This window comes from Nyctereutes procyonoides, unplaced genomic scaffold (assembly GCF_905146905.1).
Source record: "Nyctereutes procyonoides isolate TBG_1078 unplaced genomic scaffold, NYPRO_anot_genome, whole genome shotgun sequence".
In the NCBI taxonomy this organism is placed as follows: Eukaryota; Metazoa; Chordata; class Mammalia; order Carnivora; family Canidae; genus Nyctereutes; species Nyctereutes procyonoides.
Window position 1 is genome coordinate 18,327,013 of NW_026575136.1, and position 23,102 is coordinate 18,350,114.

Sequence of the window (23,102 nt, forward strand, 5' to 3'; positions counted from 1 at the left end):
CTTAAGATGGATGTTAGGATTTGAAAAAAAGCCCAGGCACAGCATCTTCACATAGTGCAGCATTCACGTGTTTAGCATTCCTGGGATGCGTCAGTCATTCCGTGCACTGTACGTGTGCTATTGTATCTTCATCACACCCTTCCTGATGTAGAAAATGAGACACAAAGATGCCCTAACATTCACAGGATATAAGAGATTAAGCCAAGATACAGACCCAGGTGAACTAATTTGAGAGTCTCTGCCCTTAACCACTATGTAACTGCTTGGAACACGGTGAGCTAATTGGTCACTACTTTGTTATCGAGAAAGAAAAACCTAGATGGCATCATCATACCTCACCTACTTTAAAGTTCTTTGTCTTTCCTCAGTAGGGTATTCAGGCAAAGTACTTAACACTACACCTGCCATTCTACACCTCAGCGGGTTTAATCTCATGAATAAACAGAACATTAATTACTTCCAATTTCAAGGAAATAGGGTTTTCAAGGCAGTCTAGTCAAGCTTGGAATTTAGTTAATGTAATCCAGACTTTGCAGAGTTTGGATTACAGTAGCTGGGGTGCTGTTTGAAAAATTGAAGCCTTTAGCACCTTTTGATGGGAGCTGTTTAATTGAAAATTAAAACCTCTTTTTACCCTATTATTGTGTGTAGTTTCAACTACTTTATTATTCAATTGCAGCTACACCCCTTTGAGAGAGAGCTGTTCTCGCCTATGCTTTTCTCAGGTCCAAAATTTTGCAATTCTATAAATTATGATTATGGTGTAAAAGTAGGGGTGAAAAATGAGTACGGCGCTTTTGATAAAGTGTTGAGGTGCTTCTCGTGTTCCCAGCAAGCAGTCAAGTAGCTGCCTAAATCAACCTCTCAGGAGCTTTTATGTTTCAATACATAACTTTGAAAGAAAACACATACTCAGTACTCTTAAGAATTGATGTGATTCATAGCATAATTGTGAGTTTCTCAGACCCAAAAGATAGACGTTTTTGTTAACAAGCCCTCAAAAAGATTTCTTAAACAACGTGGTTTTTTTTTTTTTTTTTTTTTGGTAAGAACCACTCTGTTGTTTAACGTCCTTTGCTGTAGACATTAGCCAGATACCAGGCTCCTGACTTTATTTTCTGCCCAAGACTGTTAGACCTGGGCTCGGCCTCCTTAGTTCTTTCCAAAACATGGCTCACTGGTGCTAATGGAATAGTCAGTTCTTTGACATCAAGACCCCAACTGCTCTTCTCTAGCCTCAAGACTAGTCCATCCCTCCACATACATCACAGCCTATTAGCAAAAATGTATAAATCACTCTGGGAAAGGCGCTTTTTCCCAGCTCCATGCTCTAACTGGTACCATCCTCTTAGCTTTCACAGTACTTTCTCCCTTTCTCAACCGAGTCAGGTCTTCATTTCTTAAGATTCCCTTTCCCATTCTGCTTTTTTTTTTTTTTCCAAGAACGCTTTCTCACCTTTCCAATCTTTTTCTTCTTCTATATGTACATAACACCCAACTTATTCCTTGCTCACTGTTCTTCATTTCTTTTAGTTTGCTGTTTATATTCCCAACCTCTGGGCCAGGTTGTAAGTTCCTTGCTGGCAGAGCACTGGTCTAATTCACACTGTCATCCCCACCTCCCAGTCTCTAATTGAGAACCTGTCATATTGTAGTTGCCCAGTAAGCAGTTGTTGAACTGAATTATGACACGTATCTTTGAGGAAATAGTCACAGGATAATCTGGAAAGAAAGACTTTTCCATCTGACCAAATGTATTGTTTGGAGACCTAAAAGCAATAGTGCCCAGGGCTGAGGATATTGTGTATGTTACTGATCTTCAGGAGGATGTTAATATTTTTCCAATAAGGTAAAAATGTCTTCAATATTCATCTATTAAATTAAAGCTAAACAGGAGAACAAGTTCTCTTTGATTGAGGAAATGGTGGTCACACTTGTAGATGATTCTGACCTCCTGTGCACTTTTCTTGATCTCTACCCTGTCGTTTCTTGTTAGCAGAAAATTTAGTTTTCTTGCATTTCTCTGGCTGCTTATAATTCTAAATACAGAAAGGAGAAAAAAATCAAAACTACTGGCTGTGGATAAGTTTTTCAAATTTCAAATGTGAAGTATGAAAGGAATAGGACTCACTTATGATAGCTTGCTGGGTGTGACGAAGCATAAGAAAGAAGTACAGTTCCAGGGATCCATTTTCAAGAAGTGTGCAATGTGTTTAGGAGGAGTATATAAATACTCCCAGCCCAACATTAAAAATATTAAATGTGAGGGATCCCTGGGTGACTCAGTGGTTTAGCACCTGCCCTTGGCCCAGGTCGTGATCTTGGAGTCCCGAGACTGAGTCCCACACTGGGCTCCCTACATGGAGTCAGCTTCTCCCTCTGCCTGTGTCTCTACCTCTCTCTGTGTGTGTGTGTGTGTATGTCTCTCATGAATAAATAAATTAATTAATTAAATCTTTTTTAAAAAAATTAAATGTGAAATTCAGTGGTACCTTCTCATATGTGTATCATTACTATAGGGTTTTGGATGGGCAGTCACTATTGGTAATTAGCAGAAAAGACTTCTTACACCCAAGACTGGACTTTTAATATATGAGTAGAACTTGATTCAACACAAGTGATTGTGGAGGGAAAGATTACTTGAACCTTTACTTAGAGAAATCCTAGAATTAGAAAATTAAGATGCCAAGAAGCTGTTCAAAGACTGAGGTTTGCAAGATGTATTCAGAGGACAGTTAGGGTACTTCTGTGCAGAATAATGCACAATGATAGAGAGAGGGGGAGGAAGAGAGGGGGAGAGAGAGGGAGGTGAATTGGTGAGGCTTTTGCTCTTTCCCTCTGCTCTAACACAGCAGTTCTCTGGCTTTCCGACTTTTCAGCACATAAGTATCTACTATCTACACTGGTCACTGAGGATCAGCATGGATCACCTGGATCCAGAACCTGCAAACCCCATCTTGCCTGCTGATTCCAATCATTTCTTGCTTCCCTGGGGGAAGGAGGGCATGAGAGTGTGGGACAGGGAGGAAAGGACGATGTGGACTAGGAATAGGGCCTAAGTATCCCTGATCTTAGAAGAGTTTTCCTAGCCTTTCTTGACCACTTCTGCTATGCCTTTTCTGAACTCTCACCTTTACTGGTCCCAGTGCTCAGCATGGTTACAAACTGAACTATTTCCTTTTCCTTCCAAAGTCTATGGTGTTCTGTGTCTTCTTGAAAATGAAGCTACTACTTCAAGTCACACTCCCACATCTAAACCTTCACACTCACACACCAGGATCAACTCTGAGAGATGCTCGAATTTCTGTCCAACTCTCTCCCCAGTCCTTCTTTTATTTATGAATTCACCCACTAATGGTAAAATCATCATCATCAGAGCCAGACCTATTCGGCCACTTAAAATGGGTATACTCGTTAGTCTTTCCGAGCCATAGTTTACTCACCTATAAAATGGAACTAATAATGTCTGCCTTGTGGATTCATAATTAATATTATTCTCGTGCTACTTATTATAGTAGTCTCTCATAATTTATTCTTCACACTCAGCCACAGTGCTCTTTCTAAAGTACATATTTAATTGAGTCCATTTTCTGCATAAAATACTTGCAATAGACCTCTGTGTTCTGCAAGATAAATTCTAGACTCTTCGGTAGAACATCTAGGGAGTTTTATTATTTCATGTCTGTTTGTCTTTCAAAGCTTCCCCAGTCACTCTTTCTACCTGACCTACTCATCTTTTAATCCTCAACTCAGATGTCACCCCTGAAAAGTCTTTCATCATTTTACTAAGCATAAATGGTCTATCAACCTGTTTTTCCATTGTGGTACCTACTTATAATATTTTTAAAACTTTCAGCTATTATTCAGTTATTATTATCCAACATTTCCTCCTCTCACTAATTATTTTAAAGGTTTTATTATTATTTTTTTTATCCATGAGAGACACAGAGAGAGAGAGAGAATGAGAGAAAGAGGCAGAGACACAGGCAGAGGGAGAAGCAGGCTTCCTGCGAGGAGCCCGATGTAGGACTCGATCCTGGAATTCTGGGATCACACCCTGAGCTGAAGGCAGATGCTCAGCCTCTGAGCCACCAGGCGTCCCTCCCCCTTCACTAATTTAAGAGCCTTTGCAACAGTCATTTTAAATCTCCAGTACTTAGAACACTGGACCCATTCAATACATTTGTTGACTAGTTGGATGTAGCATGAGCTGATACACAAATGAAAAACTTGTATACTCCAACAGTGTCATTATTTATATGTACCAGCAGTGCAACTCCTGTGACCTGGATATTCTAGTGTTTTCATACTGTAGTTGCAACGTCTTGACATACAGCCACTTGGAGAAGACAAAGCTTTTGTGCTCTTTTGTTCCCTCTCCTTGCATTGCTTGGCAATTTCACTCAGACACAAACTTATCTCACACCGCCTTTGGGATAAGCTTGTGGATATTCAGGTAGGGGAGACTTTCATGATCACTCAGTGGCTTTTGAGAACAGTTGTTCCTTTATAATCCATGGAAGATTCTTCTTCATCCTCCATGTTTTAGTCTGGTTAATGAGATAGCTCTTGGGAAGATACAGTCATTCCAGAAGAGTGCCCATGTTTAGGGAAACAAGAGGCTTTTTAGGTTTTAATAAAGAAAGGCTGGGGATCCCTGGGTGGCGCAGCAGTTTAGCGCCTGCCTTTGGCCCAGGGCACAATCCTGGAGACCCGGGATCGAATCCCACGTCGGGCTCCCGGTGCATGGAGCCTGCTTCTCCCTCTGCCTGTGTCTCTGCCTCTCTCTCTCTCTCTCTCTCTCTCTCTCTCTCTCTCTGACTATCATAAATAAATAAAAATTAAAAAAAAATAATAAAGAAAGACTGCACCTAAAAGTGGTATCTTAGACTCATATACTGGCCATTATTCCAGATACAGTATGGGCAAGAAGACGTGCAAGGAGGGAGGAGAAAACCCCACAATCACTGTATCATTAATATGTATGTGTGTATTTTTTTCTTTTCTTCTCATTGGCTGATATCTATCATCATGTCAGGAATCCAGGTATCAGTTAGTGTGGCATAGTGCTGTTTTACTCTGGTGTTTGCAAAGTAAGAAGAGTACAAAGTTTGCAAACCTTTTTCCTACCTTAAGACATTTCCCAGGCAACTCTTCTCCACCTGTCAGTTGTCACACTGCAAAAAACTACACATCTCCTTCAGGAAGTCAGGCCCTAAAATCAAACTGATGTTAACCAAGAGCCAGGAATTAATGGTTCATTTATTTAAATTATTTGCATCCATAATGACTATAATTTCCATTTTGTCCAGCAGTGTCTTGATTAATACCCAGATCCAGGCAAAATTGATAATAGCATCCTCTTTCATTCTTAAAGTGGCTTGATTTTCATAACTACGTGGTCACCCAATTCATGATGTTTGTATGTGAAAAAAATCTTAGATTTTAGATTGATCTCTAAGGATTTTAAAACTGAATTTGCTTTTCACTGTAGTCTATTATGTCCATATTTTATTGCATAAAGTTAGAAGTTGGAACTCTAAAAAAAATGTCCTTCTCATGGTCAAGGAAAAGATGAATAAGCACATATTTGGTTCTCTTGCATTGTGTCTACTCAGAGTAGGTCACCAAATACATTACCATTCTCAAAAATTATTGCTCTTAGACTTGCCACAGGTGACAAATATAAGGAGATATTTTGAAGGAAGGAAAGCAAAAAGGATTTGTTGAGCACCAAGCCTCAATATGCAGCAGGCACGTTAGCTTCCCTTACATATGAAGTAGTTAATGTTCTATTTTCTTTCAATCAATGGGCTTTCTTTCATGTTTACTTGAAAACAATGTGTCGAGGAGAGCTCATTAATTCTTTTCCATTAATATATGTTTGAAATAACCTAGGCATGAGTTATGATTTCGCTTCCTGGCTTTTAGATATCCTGATGCCTTTGTTCAAAGTCAGCAGGATTATCCACTGCATGATAAATTGATCACTTAGACACTTTTCCAGCCTCTGAAAAATCATCTGCTTCAAAATAGATCTCCACATGATCTGTGTATCGGACCGTAAAACTGTATTCAGGTGTCATTAATAGATATCCTTTATCCACTGGTACGCAGGACACAAAATCAATTCAATTTCCATCATTATCACCAGAATTATTTTCAGAGAACCAATTCTACAATCAAGAAGATACCTCAGTGCTTTGCATCCTTGGGAGATTGTATATTGAATGTTTGTTAGATGGCCAGTCTGTTCATTTGATTTAGATTATGGACCATATGTTTTCCTCAGGATTGATTGTGTGGGTGCCATTCTGGAGGACCCTCTCTTATCCCCACTCAGGAAACATAAATTAAAGAATAGATCAGAACTACTACATCCAGTTTTCTCCATGTCCTCAGTAAATTAATTTTCCACTACCCCCCCCGCCCCTGAACTTGTAAACATCTACTCAGAAAACCACACTCTAGAAATCCCAGTTAAATTCATCTTTGTTAAGTGCTGATAAATTATTTTTATCCCGAGAGTTATACTCCAACTGTCCATGACTGCTAAGAGTATGGACTTTAATGTAAACATTAGTGTTTCCTTTTAAGCAAACACACATACACCCACACACAAAAATGATATTTTAAGTGATATGTAAGGACAAGAACATGGAAAACAACTTGTATAATAATTATAACTTAAGATCTTGTTCATATTAATAATATAACACTGAGCATTCTCACTCATGTTAGTCTCTTATCAAGCATTGAGAACACAGTATACATGTCACTTTGGTGAACACCAAGAAATATCATGATAAGCACACTTCCTACAGGGAGATCACAGGAGTTGCACTGCTGGTACGTATAAATAATGACACTGTTGGAGCACAGAATTTTTCGTATTACCTCTGCCCACTTTTCCCTTCAATCCAGAGAACAAATGGTAGGGAAATCATGGAGGTTTCAAATTTTGCCCAAGGGAGCATATGTCTTTTGCCAAAAAAAAAAAAAAAGTCTCCTAATGAGAACTGTCCTTTAAATAAAATATAAAGGTTTACTCTTTAAATGACTTTATACTTTATAATATTGTAAAAATGCAAATCAAGGGGAGGAACATGAAATTTCTGTTTTGATCATATCTAATAGGTACCTATACAAAATAAATTTAGAAATATATAAATAATTTCTAGTAACTCTAAAATAGTTATACACTTCCTTTTTTCAAAGTTAACCATGGACTCATTTTTTTTTAAAGACTTTATTTATTTATTCATGAGAGACAGAGACACAGGCAGAGGGAGAAGCAAGTTCCCTGCGGGGTACCCAATGTGGAACTGGATCCCAGGACCCCAGGATCACGCCCTGAGTCCAAGGCAGAGGCTCAACCACCGAGCCACCCAGGCATCCCAGATTCATTTGTTTTCTTGTTCTTTCTGAAAGTGCCATTTCCTGGTTTCAAATCCTAAGGAAAAGTAGAAAATATGTTTTAATTATCAAAAATTTCTGGAAGAAGTGACTTCTGGAAAAGTGATTTCTGGATGAAATTGGATAAAATACCTAGTTGGTTAAACGATATATGAATTTATTTAGCATCTTGAATCCTTTCCTCACCCTCATTTCTATTACTAAGAAAATATGGGTACACAGTAACACAAGAATTCTTCAGGCTCTGCAGAATTTAATATTTTATTCACAAAGCACATTCTGATTACTGTCACATAATGTCTTGATACTACTAATTCTATAAAAAAGACAAAAAGAAAAACTGCCCGTTCCCACCTTTTTGAACCATGTTGAGTTTTATTTGAATAAAAAAAAAACAGTACTCATTGAAATTTATTACATTATTTCTACAAATGTTATGTGTAAATGTGATAAATTTGGGGGGAAATTTTTAATTTCGAAAAATGTTAGAGATTTAGTGAAGTATGCAAAGAAAATTGGGGAGTTTTAAGCTAAATATAACTATAGAACACATAAGACTGAAAATAATGCATTATTTTTATTTGCATGTAGTTCTTTTAACAATACTGGACAAATAAAAAAATTGTAATTAAAACTAATAGTAATTTTATAGTAAAAGATAGGCTAACTTATTTTTAAATCTATAAAGTCGGCACCAATTAAAAACCATCTGCAGTTGCTTAAGATCTTATATAGGATTGAGATACAGTGAACCGACTCGGTCCGCCAGGGCGGGATCCTTACCTAATCCATGTTTTTATCTTACCACTTCCCTGAGGATCTAGGACTATGTCTTGCATTTAGTAGGCCCTCACTAAATCTTGAATGAATTATTACCAACTTTATGTTCCACTAATAAAATCTGATCTGATCTCCACCTTTGGGATCAGATAGGACTTTATACTTTTGCATCAACTGACTTTTCCGTCTTGCAGAATCTCATTCATCTTCTATTTCCCTACATCAGTGCTTATGAAATTAACCAAATTAACTAAACACTTCCAGTATTGGATCCACATCAAAAAGCCCTTAAAAATGCTTTGAAGTGCAAGCAATGACACTCAGTGTCCTCTTTGGTCGTCAGTGTCCTCTCATTTGACAACTTTGTGGTTCTTGCCTTAGAACAATGGGAGAGTCTTGTTTGTTTGTTCTAGTTTATTATTTCCCCACAAAGGAAGCATTCCTGGAAGTTAAAAGACGTATTTTAGAGAACAGAAACATACCAGAGCACAACGTTAAAATTTTATTCTCACGTCTTTAGATGAAAAGATCCCCAGCCTCACCAATATCCCAGAAATGAATTTTGTGTTTCCTTACTGAAGTGGTTCAAGGACTCTAAATTACCATAAATCCAATCTTGCTTGCTGATGAGATCACATTTCTTTAAAGTACTTTCTGTTGGGTTGGTTAAGTGTTACTTAATTTTCTTTTGGGGTATCAATCTAATTACAGCCAACAAAAAGGGAAGCAATGTCAATACACCAGATTGTGTGGGTAGAATGGTCAAGTTTTAGGTGGCCCTCTCTTATTTAGGAAGTATTTCCAGAATTCCTTTATCTGACATAGAACTCTAACCATAGGACATCTGATTTTCTCCGTCCTATTGAAATTCACAGTGTAATCAATAGCCTCGCGAAATCCAGGGGGTGCTATCCCCATAGAGCTTTACGTCTGAGTAATGTATGGATGTGCTTGTGGGCTTGTTTTTGCATCTTCTCACAAACTAGCTGGGAGACTGAGAAACTTCATTAAAAAGACATTTGTCAGGATGCTAGAGGAAAAGGAAAATCCTCCACAGAGTATTTACCTAATTTCCAGCCAATACAGGATTACTCCCACCAGGAATCATTTATTGCTTTACTGGCCTAAGTGATGGGACTGTTAGCATCTCTTTTGGCTGAGTGCTTTGCAATCTAGTTGCTTTTACGTGTGAGAAAAGCTATCTTAATATTCATACAGATTTCCTGTCTCACATCATTTCTTCCAACATAGATCTTACAATGTCCCATGGGCAAAGCTTATCCTCTGTTCATTGAAACTGCAAATGTGGACGCCTGGGTGGCTGGGCGGCTGAGCATCTGCCTTCGGCTCAGGGCATGATCCAGGGGTCCTGCATCGGGCTCCCTGCGTGGAGCCTGCTTCTCCCTCTATGTCTCTGCCTCTCTCTCTCTCTGTCTGTCATGAATAAATAAATAAAATCTTTAAAAAAAAATAAAAGAAACCCCAAATACATCAGAGTCACACAAACAAGGTATTTGGGAAAAGGTTTGTCCACATTTTATTCAGCCCACCAAAATGTTTACAATTGCTGATTATTTCATTTGCTTCCCTCCTGCCTTTCCCCATAGGTAGCCTCCATCCTAATTCCTGCTTTATATACATCCACAGTTACTGGCCAGCAGATTTTAAATTTACCAATTTTTACTGAAAACAGAATATGATGTGATTGGATTAATGTAAGCATTGCTTGTCGGAAGCTCAACATCCTCACTTCACCTCTGACTTGATATGGAACGAATTTTTAAAATGCGGAATGTATAGTCTGTTAACAAGATTTAAGTTGTCCTTTCACTACTGATTTGCAAGTAAAATGATGAGATCTTGGGAAAGTGTTAGCAAGAGGCATGTTTGGGATGCCAAACAATGTCACAAGAGCAGGACTTGAAAGTCTTAAAGAAGAAGAAAAATAGGGACACCTGGGTGATGCAGTTGGCTAAGAGTCTGACTTGCTTCGGCTCTGGTCATGATCTCAGGGTCATGGGATCAAGCCCTGCACTGGGCTGTATACTCGGGGGTGGTCTGCTTGAGATTCTCTCTCCCTCTGCCCCTCTCACTTGTGCTCTCTCTCTCTGTCTCTCTCTCTCTCTTAAATATATAAACATCTTTTTTTGAAAAAGAAGAAAAATAAAATCAATGCATGTGAGCAAACGACCTATGCTATCATGGCTAACTGCCTCAGTGGGCTTCCTTTATGTCATCCACTGATTATAACTGCTTTCAGAAATAACTCTGAAGTGAATAAATGGAATATTATCTGTATTCTTGTATGTGTTTGCATATAAATTCAACTCCCAGATGCATTCCTATAAATTGTCAACTTAATAGATCTTCTAGAATTCAAAATCTAATAAAATAATTACAGTTCTACAAATGTACCAATAGAGAAAGGTGTTACCTGTGGTGAAACACCATTAATTAAATCTGGAGGATGCTACAATTCTGGTTATTTCCTGGCTCAATTCTCTTAAGTACCGCTTTTACAACTGCTGCACACCTACTAGAAAGCAGTGTCTCCAATAATGTGATACTAAAGAAGCTTTCTTTCTTCCCTCTGTGTTTGTAAGAACTATTCAGAATGGTTATGTGTTGTGCCATAACCCCATTCTTTATTCCCCATCTAATATCTCAGTCCCAGGCACCTGTTTGTCACATACCACAAGGACTCCTCAAAACCCAGTTATAAGACAAAATGTGCTGTCCCCTTGTTGAGTAATAATGATAATTTGCCACAAAGTCATGTCAGATGGATGGACCTCTTCCAGCATGAAAGAGGGGAGCTGTGCCTCTCTAGGAGTCATGACCTGCACCCTTCTGTTCTTAGATGTTCAGTAATGCAATGTTGAGATTCATGCCACTGCTGTACCTTCTAGGGACAATTTTTGCAAGATTAGAAGGGAAAAAAAAGAGAACAGACAACTTCTTCTTCTTTTTTTTTTTTTTTTTTTTTTTTTTTAGGGGACGACTTTTCAAAGAGAAATTGAATTAGCTTGTTTAAAAGAGCCTATATTCATGATGGATTTTTTCTCACACATAGAAAATAACATTTTCTCACAAAGTATACTGGGATTAATATTTTCAGCCTTTCTTTGAGGTGGTCAAAGTACCTCATTCAGTTGTTTGTGTGTTTTAAGATGTTCATTATTTATGTCTGTTTTCTTTCATTGTGCTTTCATGCTGTAGAGCCAATAACATTCTGATATGTTTTTCCAACAAACAGGTCGTCATGGAGATGGAGGTTTTTGGCCAGTTGATACAAATTTGATTGATAGAAGCACTCTCAATGGTAAGTCTATCAATTAGGTTCTATTGGATTTGTTATATTAATTAAATGGTTAATTCTAGAGAGTCTGAGGCAAATATTTTACTTACTAAACGTGTTAAGAGCCTCAGACCTAGAGTTTTAGTGACATAATAGAAATATAAAGTTATTAGCAAACCTGTAGCATATCCTACCAGGAGATGATACCAGTGAGAGTCAACAAGTACCCAAAACAGTCAGGAAAGCTTAAGCACGGAAAATTTTATAAATGATGCAGGGTTGTTAACAATATAATATCTAGATTTTAAAGAGTTTTATGTATTTATAATATTTCCAAAATTTCAATATTATGAGAGAGAGGTGATAGCTAAGATAGTTTCAACTAAACCCAATCGGTTTCCTAAATTGAAGTCATTGCGACCTTTTGCCTGGAGAGTTTACTCTTTAGAATCCTCTAGCACTTACTGCTAACTTTTCTTTACACTCTCAAGATTAAACATTTATTTCTGCTCATTCTGATGGGTCATTCCCATGCTTTGGCACTGACCAGACAAAGGTAATATCTGAACTGCACAGAAGCAGCGGGGTGGTGCTGGAGCTGTCTTCTAGGATCTTGTCCTTCGTTTTGCTGAAACAGAAACTATGGGAGAATGCAATGATATTAGCCAAACTCCCAAGGGACTGATGTATATATGATAAGTTCCTTTTATAGGTTTGTAAAAAATTTGTTGCAGTTGCTGTTGTTTGGTTTGGTTTACTATAAATATATTTCATATATTCAAAATACAAATATGAACACTTGTGTGCCCATCAGCAAAGTGAAGATATAAAATATTCAAAATACGGTTGAAATCTCTCATATGTCTCTGACTTATCACATGCTCTCCACCATTTCCTCCATTCTTCCTTGATGTAACCAGGCTCCCAAATGTGGTGTTTACTATACAGACCTATATCCCTAAATGTTATATTGTTATGCATACTTATTACTTTATAGAAATGACATCATACAATATGTATCTTGTTGCAACTTGCATTCATCCTTAATTGTCTTTTTAAGACTTATCCATGTATTTACAAATATCTTTCATTTAACTTTACTGCTGTATAATATCTTATTTTTTTAAAATAACACAATATATGTATATAATCACTTTAGAAGATTTTCATGAGAAATTTTATTACAGAAGAGATAAATATTCATTTGAATGGTCTCCTACTAAAAAAAAATCCATATGAGAAGCCAAAATTGCTATCTAAAAGTCACTTGCTGGGTGAGAAATCAGAATATGGGAGTGTTATGTGGTTATTTCCTATTATAGGCTATGTTAACCTAATGCATCTATTTTCTCGAAAAGGACACAGGTGTCTATGGAGTAGACCAGATCGTCCAGTTAAAGACTCAGTATCCCCTCCTCTGGCTGGTGGTGGACTCAGGAACATATTTTTACCTGCCAACTCTTCTAATTGCCAGGCGTACCCTCCTCTGCTAATAATGTACTTTACTTAACCAGACAAGTATAATCTCTTACATTTAAGCTTCCTAAATATATTCCAATCAGAACTGGCTTAGGTTATATCCAGAATGCTCCTTCCACATTACCGTAATCCTCACCACTTTGTATTCTCTTGTCCAAAGATCCTCTTCTCTCATTAAGTAACACTATGTCTCCTATAGGTTTTTGAGGTTTAGACACCTGCTCTAGCTAGTACCTACTTCTGGGGGTTTCCAGGCTCTCAGATTCACAAGGGACACTTTGGAGAGCTCACAGCAGGAAGATGAGAAGAGGGATGTGTTGGTACTGAAAGCAGACCAAGAGCATACTCCTTAAATAGGTTTAGATAGTGGTTGGTAGTTCCCTTCCCAAAACTGTGCAAGTTATATCAACTCATCCTTTTGCTTCAGATTTTATCTCAAGTCTCAACAATATGCCAAACACACTTCATGCATCCAAGCAGTCTGTTAAAAATGCTACTAAGTCCTCACTTCAGGCAGGGAGCTCACTATGAGCTATGCACACAGACTGAAGACTAGCCCCCCACAGGAGCAACAAATGAAGAGGGAATATTATCCAGGTGGGTAAGGCAGAGAAATACACTCCTGGAAGATGCAAGAAAGTGAGAAAAACTCCAGGGATTTTTTGGGAGGGTAAAGGAAGGTCATTGTTGAAATTGTGTGGGGGAAACAACACTGCAGTGTTTTTGGCCTTAGATAGCGAGGTTCTAGGTTTGGAGTCCATGCCAGGAACGAACATCCTCCCCTTTAGAATCATCCTGCAGAGCTGATTTTCAGATGCTGTTCTACAGAGAGTTTCAAATTGGAATTCATCCACGGCTAAGGACATGACTATCTGTACTGGCACAAAATGATGTTTTATGAAGAGACAGAGCACCAGGGAATTAAGAGAGAGTCAGAATGGATCATTGAGAAGGAGAAATTGTCCCTTCACCATTTCTACCATCGACTAAGCTGTGGTCACGTGTGTTAAAGGTGGAGCAGGTGTAAGCCGCAGACCTAGAACAATGTTTTCTCTTAAACAGCACACCCTAAAGAGCTCTAATTTTAGATAGAATCCCAAATTTGGCAACTCAAAATACAGGAGGCCCAGTAAAATTTGAATCATTTCTAATTGCCTCTAAATATGAGAGAGAGGAAAATATTACAAAGAATTTCTATCTCAATGTGCTTCGGCATCTCAAGGTACATGTGTAAAGGCAACTAGAGATCATTGAAATTTAACTAAGCCTCCTATATTTTTCATTGCAAAATTAAATATAACCAAGGAAAATTTCATACAGCTCCTCTTGAGTGACAGAGTTTCAAAGTTTTTCCTATCTCTCCCTGCAATTCCTGGATTCATCCTTCAAAGAATTATAATAGAATATGGCTTATTGTCAGGATACCTCAGGCTAGTTGCAAATAAATTTAGACCTCACTAATCACTTTCTTTTTTTTTAAGATTTTATTTATTTATTCTTGAGAGACATAGAGAGAGAGAGGCAGAGACACAGGCAGAGGGAGAAGCAGGCTCCCTTCGGGGAGCCTGATGCAGGACTCCATCCCAGGACTCCAGGGTCACACCCTGGGCCGAAGGCAGATGCTCAACCGCTGAGCCCCCCAGGGATCCCCTCACTTACTTTCTCTTACTGGGCACCACTGTCTTAAAAATGCACTCTTGGAATTCAAATAAAGAAAAACAAAGCTATAGTTCATGTTTACTCTTGTAGTTGGAGGCCCTTAATTAAGCTGAGGAAACTGAAGAGGCATCCTAAATAATTTTCTGATGGCAGGTAGAATCAAAACTATTATGTGCCAATATGCTAGTATTTTACTTTTATGGTTCATTCATTTTTATGGTCCACATTCTTAAAGTAGAAAAATCTTCAACTTCTGAAAATGTGATCTTGTAGTTTATATTTGTATGAATTAGAACAACAGTGGTGACAATTACTTTGTCCTGCTTTTCTCATTGGGGAAGATAAACCACCAATTTCTTTTCATCGGTGGTTCTTCCTGTAATTTGTGAAATTAGTAATTTTGGCTAAGAGATCTACAATCCCTACACATATGTTGTTATATTGATCCCATCCTTTAAAAACCAAATTAAGTTTGATAGGTTCCAGTGTTCCAGACACATGATCCACTCTCAGTTCCCTTACAAAGAAACAGGAGCTAACTCCTAGGATGCCTTGGTGAAATATTATTTAAAAAATCAACATTATTGGGACACCTGGGTGGCCAGGGGTTGAGCATTTGCCTTTGACTCAAGTGGTGATCCCAGAGTCCTGAAATCGAGTCCCACATTGGGTTCCCTGCGTGGAGCCTGCTTCTCCCTCTGCCTGTGTCTCTGCCTCTCTCTGTGTCTCTCATGAATAAATAAATAAAATCTTTAAAAAAATCAATATTATTAATTAATTTGTAAATATTCAGAGTCATATTAGGTGTTCTGTAAAACATGACTTACGCTGTGTGTTCAGGACAAAAGGTCATGATTTGCCCCTTACTTTTGAAAAATTTTGTTTTATTATTTTCAAACCTCTATAACATTTTGACTAATCTAAATGCAGTCTGCATTAAAGGTCTTCCAAATTTGCATGAAATGACCATTCTGAGGCTGGCAAGCTATTATAAGACATTGAACCAACACCTTAATGTCAAAGAAAAAGTCCAGAAATAGAACTTCATGTTGTTTCCCTGATAGATAATTGGAGTGGTGCAGGTTCTCAAGGCCTAGTCTACAAGAGGCTCTGCCTACCTACTATCCCACTATTATTTATGGCAAATGATTTTAAAGATCCCAGACTAATCCCGACCCCAGGTTCTAAAATGACTTTGCTAGGGATTAGGAGTGTATGAATCAAGTCACTTAAAGTCTCAGGGTCTCAGTTTTTCATCTGAACATAGAAAGTGTTAAGCTAAGGTTTCTCAACCTCAGAACTATTGCCATTTGAGACTGGGTAATTCTTTGTTGTGGGGCCTGCCTAATGCAATATAGGATCCCTGGCCTTCATACACTAGATGCCAGGAGTATTTCCCCTCTACCATGTTGTAACAACCAAAATCGTCTCTAGACTTTGCCACAATTCCCCTGGGGAAGCAGAATCTCTCTCCAGTTAGAAACCACTGATCTAGATCACCATCCCCCAAAGGTTGTTCCAAGGTAAATGGCTCCCTTGAGAAGCTCTGAGAAAAAAAAAAAAAAAAGTGTTCCAATGTCAGGTATTAGGAACCTCGTTGGGCCACTCATGTCTCCCTGGCCAGATCCTCCCTTTACCCGAACACTAGAGGTATATTAGTCTTGAAAAAGCATCTCCGCGGACTCTGTACTCTTGACTCTGTACTCTTGGTGACTTTGTCCACTCCCACCTACGTGCTGGCTTCCAGATTTACTTTTCTAACACTTCCTAGCTGCTTCTTTATAATTTATCATAAGATCTCAAACCTAACAGTTAAGACCGAGCTCTTGTTCTTCCCTCACTGGTCTTTCACCTTCTCCCTCACCTCAGACGTGGGACTATGGCTTAAGTCCAAACCTGACGCTTCCTCTTTTCCTCCCCCACTTGCAGTCTCCTTTGCTGTTTCACTTTCAGACTGTATTGTGTGTTTGCTTGCTTCATTTGGCCACCAACTCAGTTGAAGCCATCACTGTCTCTTACTTGGAGAACGTCAACATTTTCTTACCTGGTGTCTCCGCTTCCACCACCAAACTCTTTCTTCCTGAAAGTCCTTAAGAGGTCTGTGATCATTCTGAAGATAACTGAATGTGATCCATAAGGTTCTTGAATGAACTGAGTCTTGCTTCTCTTTCCAGCCCCATTTTGTGCCACTTCCCTTTTGCTCCCAGCGTTCCAGACACATGATCTGCTCTCAATTTGCTTATAAAGAAACAGGAGCTAACTCCTAGGTTACCCCATGATTCTGCCTAAATGTTACTTCTCTAAGGAGGTCTTTCATTATGACCACCTTCCTCCTCCAAGGACTGTTATGTTCTCAACTACATCTTTCTCTTGAACTATATTTTTTTAAAAAAAATATGTTTTATTTATTTGAAAGAGAGAGATCATGAGCAGGGGAGAGGGGCAGAGGGAGGAGAAGCAGACTCCCACCTGAGCAGGGATGTGGGCCTCAATCCCAGGACCCCAGGATCATGATCTAAGCTGAAGGCAGATGCTTAACCGACTGAGATACCCAGGTTCCCTGAACTCTACTTTTTAAAATTACCAATTATAGTTGTAATCTTATATTTATTTGCTTCATGATTTGTTTAGTAAGTATTTTTTTCAGTAAGCTGTAAGCTCCATGATGCCAACAATCATGCCTCTCTTTGAGGGGTGTGTGGAGGTGGGAGCAATCACAATATTCTAATTTGATTGATACTTACCTAGTTGTATTCCTGGGATGAGACCAACCTACCTTGCCACCTGCTCCTTCTCTGCCACCATCCCACAATATTCTAATTTGGAAACTGTTCTCAAACCACACGATATACAAGAAGACAGTGACATGCAAATTAGTATGAAACAATATCAGCATGGCCCAATAAATACTTTCTAATGGTTTCATAGCCTGGCTATTGTTCCCTCTCTGCTCTTCCAGAAAAACAGCTCAGAAATGGAGCTTTCACACCTCCCTTCAAACAGTTGTGGGTTGATCTCAGGTGAGAAGTAACCTGACATTCTATTCAGCTCACAATGATCCAGACAAGGTACCTGTTTTAGGAATGGAAAAGATAAGTCATTTAATATATATTGGGTTTTTTTATCCTTCTCTGGTTTAACCAGTTGGGCAGACCTATGGCTATATCACAACTGTATGTTTGAATCCTTTCAAGAATTTCCTCCCCCCCCAGATTTACCGAGGTGTAATAGACATACAACATTGTCTAACTTTAAGGTGTACAATGTATTAATTTGATACACTTATATATCTCAAGACAATCAACATCATAGCCTTAGCTGACACCCTCATCATATCTCATAATTACCATTTTTAATGGAAAAAATTAATATCTACACTCTGAGCAACTTTCAAGTACATAGTACAGTATTATTAACTATAATCACCATGATGTACATTGTAACCCCAGAATTTATTCAACTAGTAACTGGAAATTTACACCCTTTGGCCAACATCTCCCCATTTCTCCCAACTTCCAGTCTTGGCAACCACCATTTGACTTTCTGTTTCTGAGTTTGGCTTTTTCAGATTCCACATATAAGCGATATCATAGAGCATTTGTCCTTCTTGGTCTGATTTATTTCATTAGCATACCGCCCTCAAGGTCAATCCATGTTTTGATCACAGCATCGTATCACCAGCACCTAACTGGATCTTCAATATATTTTTCTAGAATAATTGGATATATTCTTTACCATTCCTGCCCTATCTTTCCTGGCAATTCACAGTTCACATTAGCATGTTCAAAATTCTGAGATTTGAGAAAAGAAATATGTTTTCCAACTTAATTGACCAAGGAACTCCCTCCCCACCCCATAATGCTGATTAATATTTCATTGTAGGGAACATTGGGCTAGATTATCTGTGAAATTTCTTCCAGTTGATCGACTATATAGCACCTTATTTCAGCAGGAGATGCTTTGAAATATTCAATGCCATAGGAATTTCTGTTCAAATTCAAAGACCTGTAAAATTATTGAGACATATGTTGAGCTCAAAGTGTTCTAATAACAAAACTGTTATCAGAAAAGACTGCAATTGTAAGAAAGAAGTCCAGTCCCCAAGCAGTCATTGGATCTGTTCTCTCCCAAGTACTATAAAAATTAAAGACATTATTATTTCACAAAACCAATTTTCCAATTATTACAAAGACTTTAGGCACATCTGATTATGAAATATTTGTTTTTATTTAATTTAGTAGAGAAAGGTTGAAACCTTTTATAATAATCAAACATCACGAAAATAAAAAATGTGTCTGTGTGACTTTTAAAAATTTAATTCTCTCCTTACTGATTTTAATGAAACATATCTAGATCTTTGATTCTCAGACACTGGATACCCAAGCTATTATAGTAACACCAGGAAAAGATGCATTAAGACAATATGTTTTTTGTTAATTTTAAAAGATCACATAGAATGAATTATGTTGAACGACATCATAATGTCTATTGAGTGCCAACTCTGTGCCAGGGCCTGTGGCCGGTGTGTTACATTCTTTATCTCATGAAATAATCACAGTGTTCTAGAGAATATTTGCAAATCTCTGAATTACATCATTGGCTTCCCCTCTGAAGCCCAATAGAGTGTCATCTTGCCTCTTCTGGAGTCCGGCTGTCATTCAGAACTCTTTCCTGTTGAAGCAATCTTATGATGTGCTCAGATATAGGGCTGATTGTCATTTCTCGCAAATTCTGCATTTGGGAATTCACCTACTGCTAAAATCTATTTTTACACACCAAAATCAGTAACTGTGGTGCTTTTATGGTCATTTGTGGACATGTGCAGAGCAGCCAAAAATTCAATTCTGCTTTATTGTTTCAGCACTCACAGTGCAAAGGAGTTGTCCTTTCTACAGTATATTTAGTGCCACTTTTTTCACATTTTTGTTGGTTTTTGGTGGCAATGTCAGCGTTTAAAGTGGCCTTTAACTGTAGTGAAGTGCTGCTTAGTGTTCTACATGCAAAAGGCTGTGTGATGTATGTCTTGGAGAAAATGTGTGTGTTAATTGAACTGCACTCAAGCTTGTGTTGTAATATTGTTGACTGTGAGTTCAGTGTTAATGATGAACATTATATAATAAATAAAGCGTCTTTAAACAGAAATACACATAAATCAAGGTCATATATTGACTGATAAAAACGTTGTCACCAGAAGCTCCCAGGAACCTAACACTGAATTGCCTCCAGAAGCAATTCTTAATATTCCTTAATTCCGTGTTTACAGCAACTTTACAGAACAAATTGCTACAAATAATGAGGGTCAACTACATCAAAAGATTCCATTCCGCTTGACTTTCTGAACTGCTCATTTGATGTCAAATATTCTGATTATTCAAGCCTTTGAATTGAGATTGGAAAATTAATGAAAGACCTTCAATAGCAAGTTTTAAACTGATAGGAATTTTTATGAGGAAGTCATAAAGGCCTGGAATCAAAGATTTATAATGGGAGTCCTCATGATCTCTAACTTTCTGAGGCAATGGCATCAGTATAATCTCCCTACTGTTCAGCAGAGTCCAGAATCATTACTTTCTGAGTTGAAGTTGATATCTTTCTGGGTGGGAAGGAAAGAAAAATGAGTGGAAATTTGAAGAATTCTAGTTTACAAGGTTTTAAAAATGCTCTTAGGGTGTACTGCTCTGTGTGACTCAAAGTAAGTTGGTCAGAAATGGTGAACTGTTAAATCTAAGTCTTGCTAATAAAAATCCATGATATCTCCAACTATCTTCTTTGTCAGTGCTCACATAAAAGGTTAATTTATTCCAATCAATTAATTTGTTAAGCACAGAAAGGGCATATTGAGATACTACTGTAAAATGACTTTTTAAATTGTAAGTAAAACTCTGCTACAGAAAGTTCTGACCTTTCATTACTTGCCTCATTCCTCTGTAGTAAATGTAAAATTACGTCAAGGAAATCTTATTTCTCTCACTTAGAAGCAGAATCTTTTAACAGAAAGTGCTATTTAAATACTTTTGATGAGTTCCTCCCCCGAGATTCAAGCTATGTTAGAAGTGCTTAATATTTTTCCAATATTAATGAATCAGCAATACCTTAAATTTAGGTGACTATTGTTTCAAAAAAGCAGTGATTCTTAGATAACTGTCAAAAGATAGTGTTTTGATTTTGAAGCAAGAACTGGGTTATTATATTCATTTGTGAGAAGTTAATTTTTGACATTCAGCATATTTCTAACAATTTTGCAGTTTGGAAGCCTACACCAGAAGTGTCCCAAATGGTATGGCAGGTTATTAATTTAGGCAACATATTATGTAATGTTTCAGTAGTATAATGATAGAAGTGCCTACTTTCCGTCAGGTGCTAAGAGGGTCATTTTGTATGTGTTTTCTCTAATTCTGACAATAGCTGTATAAAAGAGGTATTACTATAAGTATTATTATTTCCATTTTATAAACAAAAACACTGAAGGTCTAAAAGGCCCAAATATTTCACTCAGAAGGTATAGAAAGCTAATATAGCTTGTTAAAGAAGCACCTTCAAAGCTTAGGTCTGGAAAACAACCAAACTCATTGCTTCTGTTACTTTTTAAACTAGCTGATAAATAAAATAAGCTAATGTTTACTTTTTAGAACACTACGACTTCTAACAAATAACGTGATGTGTATAGAGCATAGTGTTTCTAATTGATCACTGAGGACTTAAGAAAGCAATTTAAGGTGTCGTTACATAAGCAAATTATAAAAAATGTCTTATTAGTCTGTTATTTTGACCTAGATATTGTTGATGCTGAGGTACTATGGGAACACTGCAGAACATTTATATCAGGGCTTCATGACACTCTTATAAACCCAGTGATTGGCTTTTAAGTGGGATTCATACACTCTTACCAGTTTGAAAATTAAAGGTGCCTTTTAGGTAGCTTCTTAAAAAAAAAGGGAAATAAATTGTGAGTGATTGCTGTCAAATAGTTTGTCTTTCACACCATCGAATAAATAGTATTTTCATAAAGACTACCTCATTCAGGGGAGCCCAGGATGGCAGGTGAGGGGCCAGGCCTAGGGGAAGGTGTGTAGAGTAGTCCTAGGCAGGCATCACTGAGGTGGCTTCCTGTGATTCTCATCACCTTGGGATACTCATAGCACAAAGTAGCCTTCTTCCTCTTCCCCCTACTTTCTGCTCAGTATGGTAGGCTAATTCTTAAAAAGGGAGAGCTAAATTGAGAGACAGAGAGAGATAGTTAACATACCGTAAATTCACCCCGAGAGTGCACTAGTCAGTGGTCTTTGCACATCCACAAGGTTGTGCAACAGGCATCACTCTCTCATTCCCAAACATTTTTGCCAACCCCAAGGTAAGCCTATACCCATTCACAGTCCTTCCCATTCACTCCTCCCATCCACTGGCAAACACTAATCTACTTTCTGTCCATAGATTTGCCTATTCTGGACATTTCATGTGAGTGGAACCATACAATATTGACCTTTTGTGTCTGGCTTCTTTCACTTAGAATAACGTTTTTAAGGCACATGAGTATTTTACTGTGTATCAGTTCCTGGTTCCTTATCATGGCTGGGTAATACTCCACTGTATGGAAGTACCACATTTTGTTTATCCATTCTTCGGTCAATGGACATTCGGGTTGTTTCCATTTTTTTTTTTTTTTTTTTTTTTTTTTACTATTCTAAGTAAAGCTGCTATGAATGTTTCTGTACAAGATTTTGTGTGGACATAAATTTTGTTTATCTTAGGTAGATAACTTCCATCTTTCCTCTCATTTTTCATTGCTTTTTTTCCCCAGCTTCAGGAATGCCCAGAACATTAGGAACTTTCACGTCTTCAACAGCTTGATAAACACCAAGCTGTTCACATCTCCCTAAATCTGATCTCCATTTGCCTGTCTTTTCCCAGAGCCACCCATTGGCCAGATGCACCCCCCACATGGCAGTGTCACACCTCAGAAGAACAGCAACCTGCTTGTGATCATTGTGATCACCGTCGGCGTCATCACAGTGCTGGTGGTAGTGATCGTGGCTGTGATTTGCACCCGGCGCTCTTCAGCCCAGCAGAGAAAGTAGGTAACAGCTGGTTCCTAAGAGGAGAGAGGTCACTATTTGCTCTATACCTTCTTGAGTTATATTTTTGACAGGTCTCTTCCTGTGTTCTTTCACAATTCACCATATATTATTTATCCTCTGACCTGAGCAAAACCTCACCTTTTGTTGATTCCAGGTCCAAACCTTGAGTGGGTGAGGGCCGGACTTGCAGACTTAATAATAGAATGCACCTGGAGGCCCACTTGGCATTTCTGCTTGATTTTACTTCTCTGAGCCAGATTCTTCCTTCCAGTGGGGGCAGGTGTTACTTCAGCAACATTTAGAGACTGGACTTCCTCAGGTTCCAATTCACGGCCCTCTCTAGAGCTACGTGTCAAATGTTGGAGATGTGTGTTCCTCGAAAAGTATTTCCCCAT

The 23,102-nt window shown here is 38.1% G+C and overlaps 1 protein-coding gene across 1 annotated transcript in view; it reads left to right on the forward strand.

Annotated features, from left to right (window-relative positions):
* The window catches only part of LOC129495456 (netrin receptor DCC-like), a 735,527-nt gene that overhangs the window by 644,680 nt on the left and 67,745 nt on the right, over positions 1–23,102 (forward strand). Inside the window, exons 23-24 of the mRNA XM_055302992.1 lie at positions 11,453–11,518; positions 22,541–22,703. Coding sequence (XP_055158967.1) covers positions 11,453–11,518; positions 22,541–22,703 — 229 coding nt within the window. The remainder of the gene's footprint in view (positions 1–11,452; positions 11,519–22,540; positions 22,704–23,102) is intronic.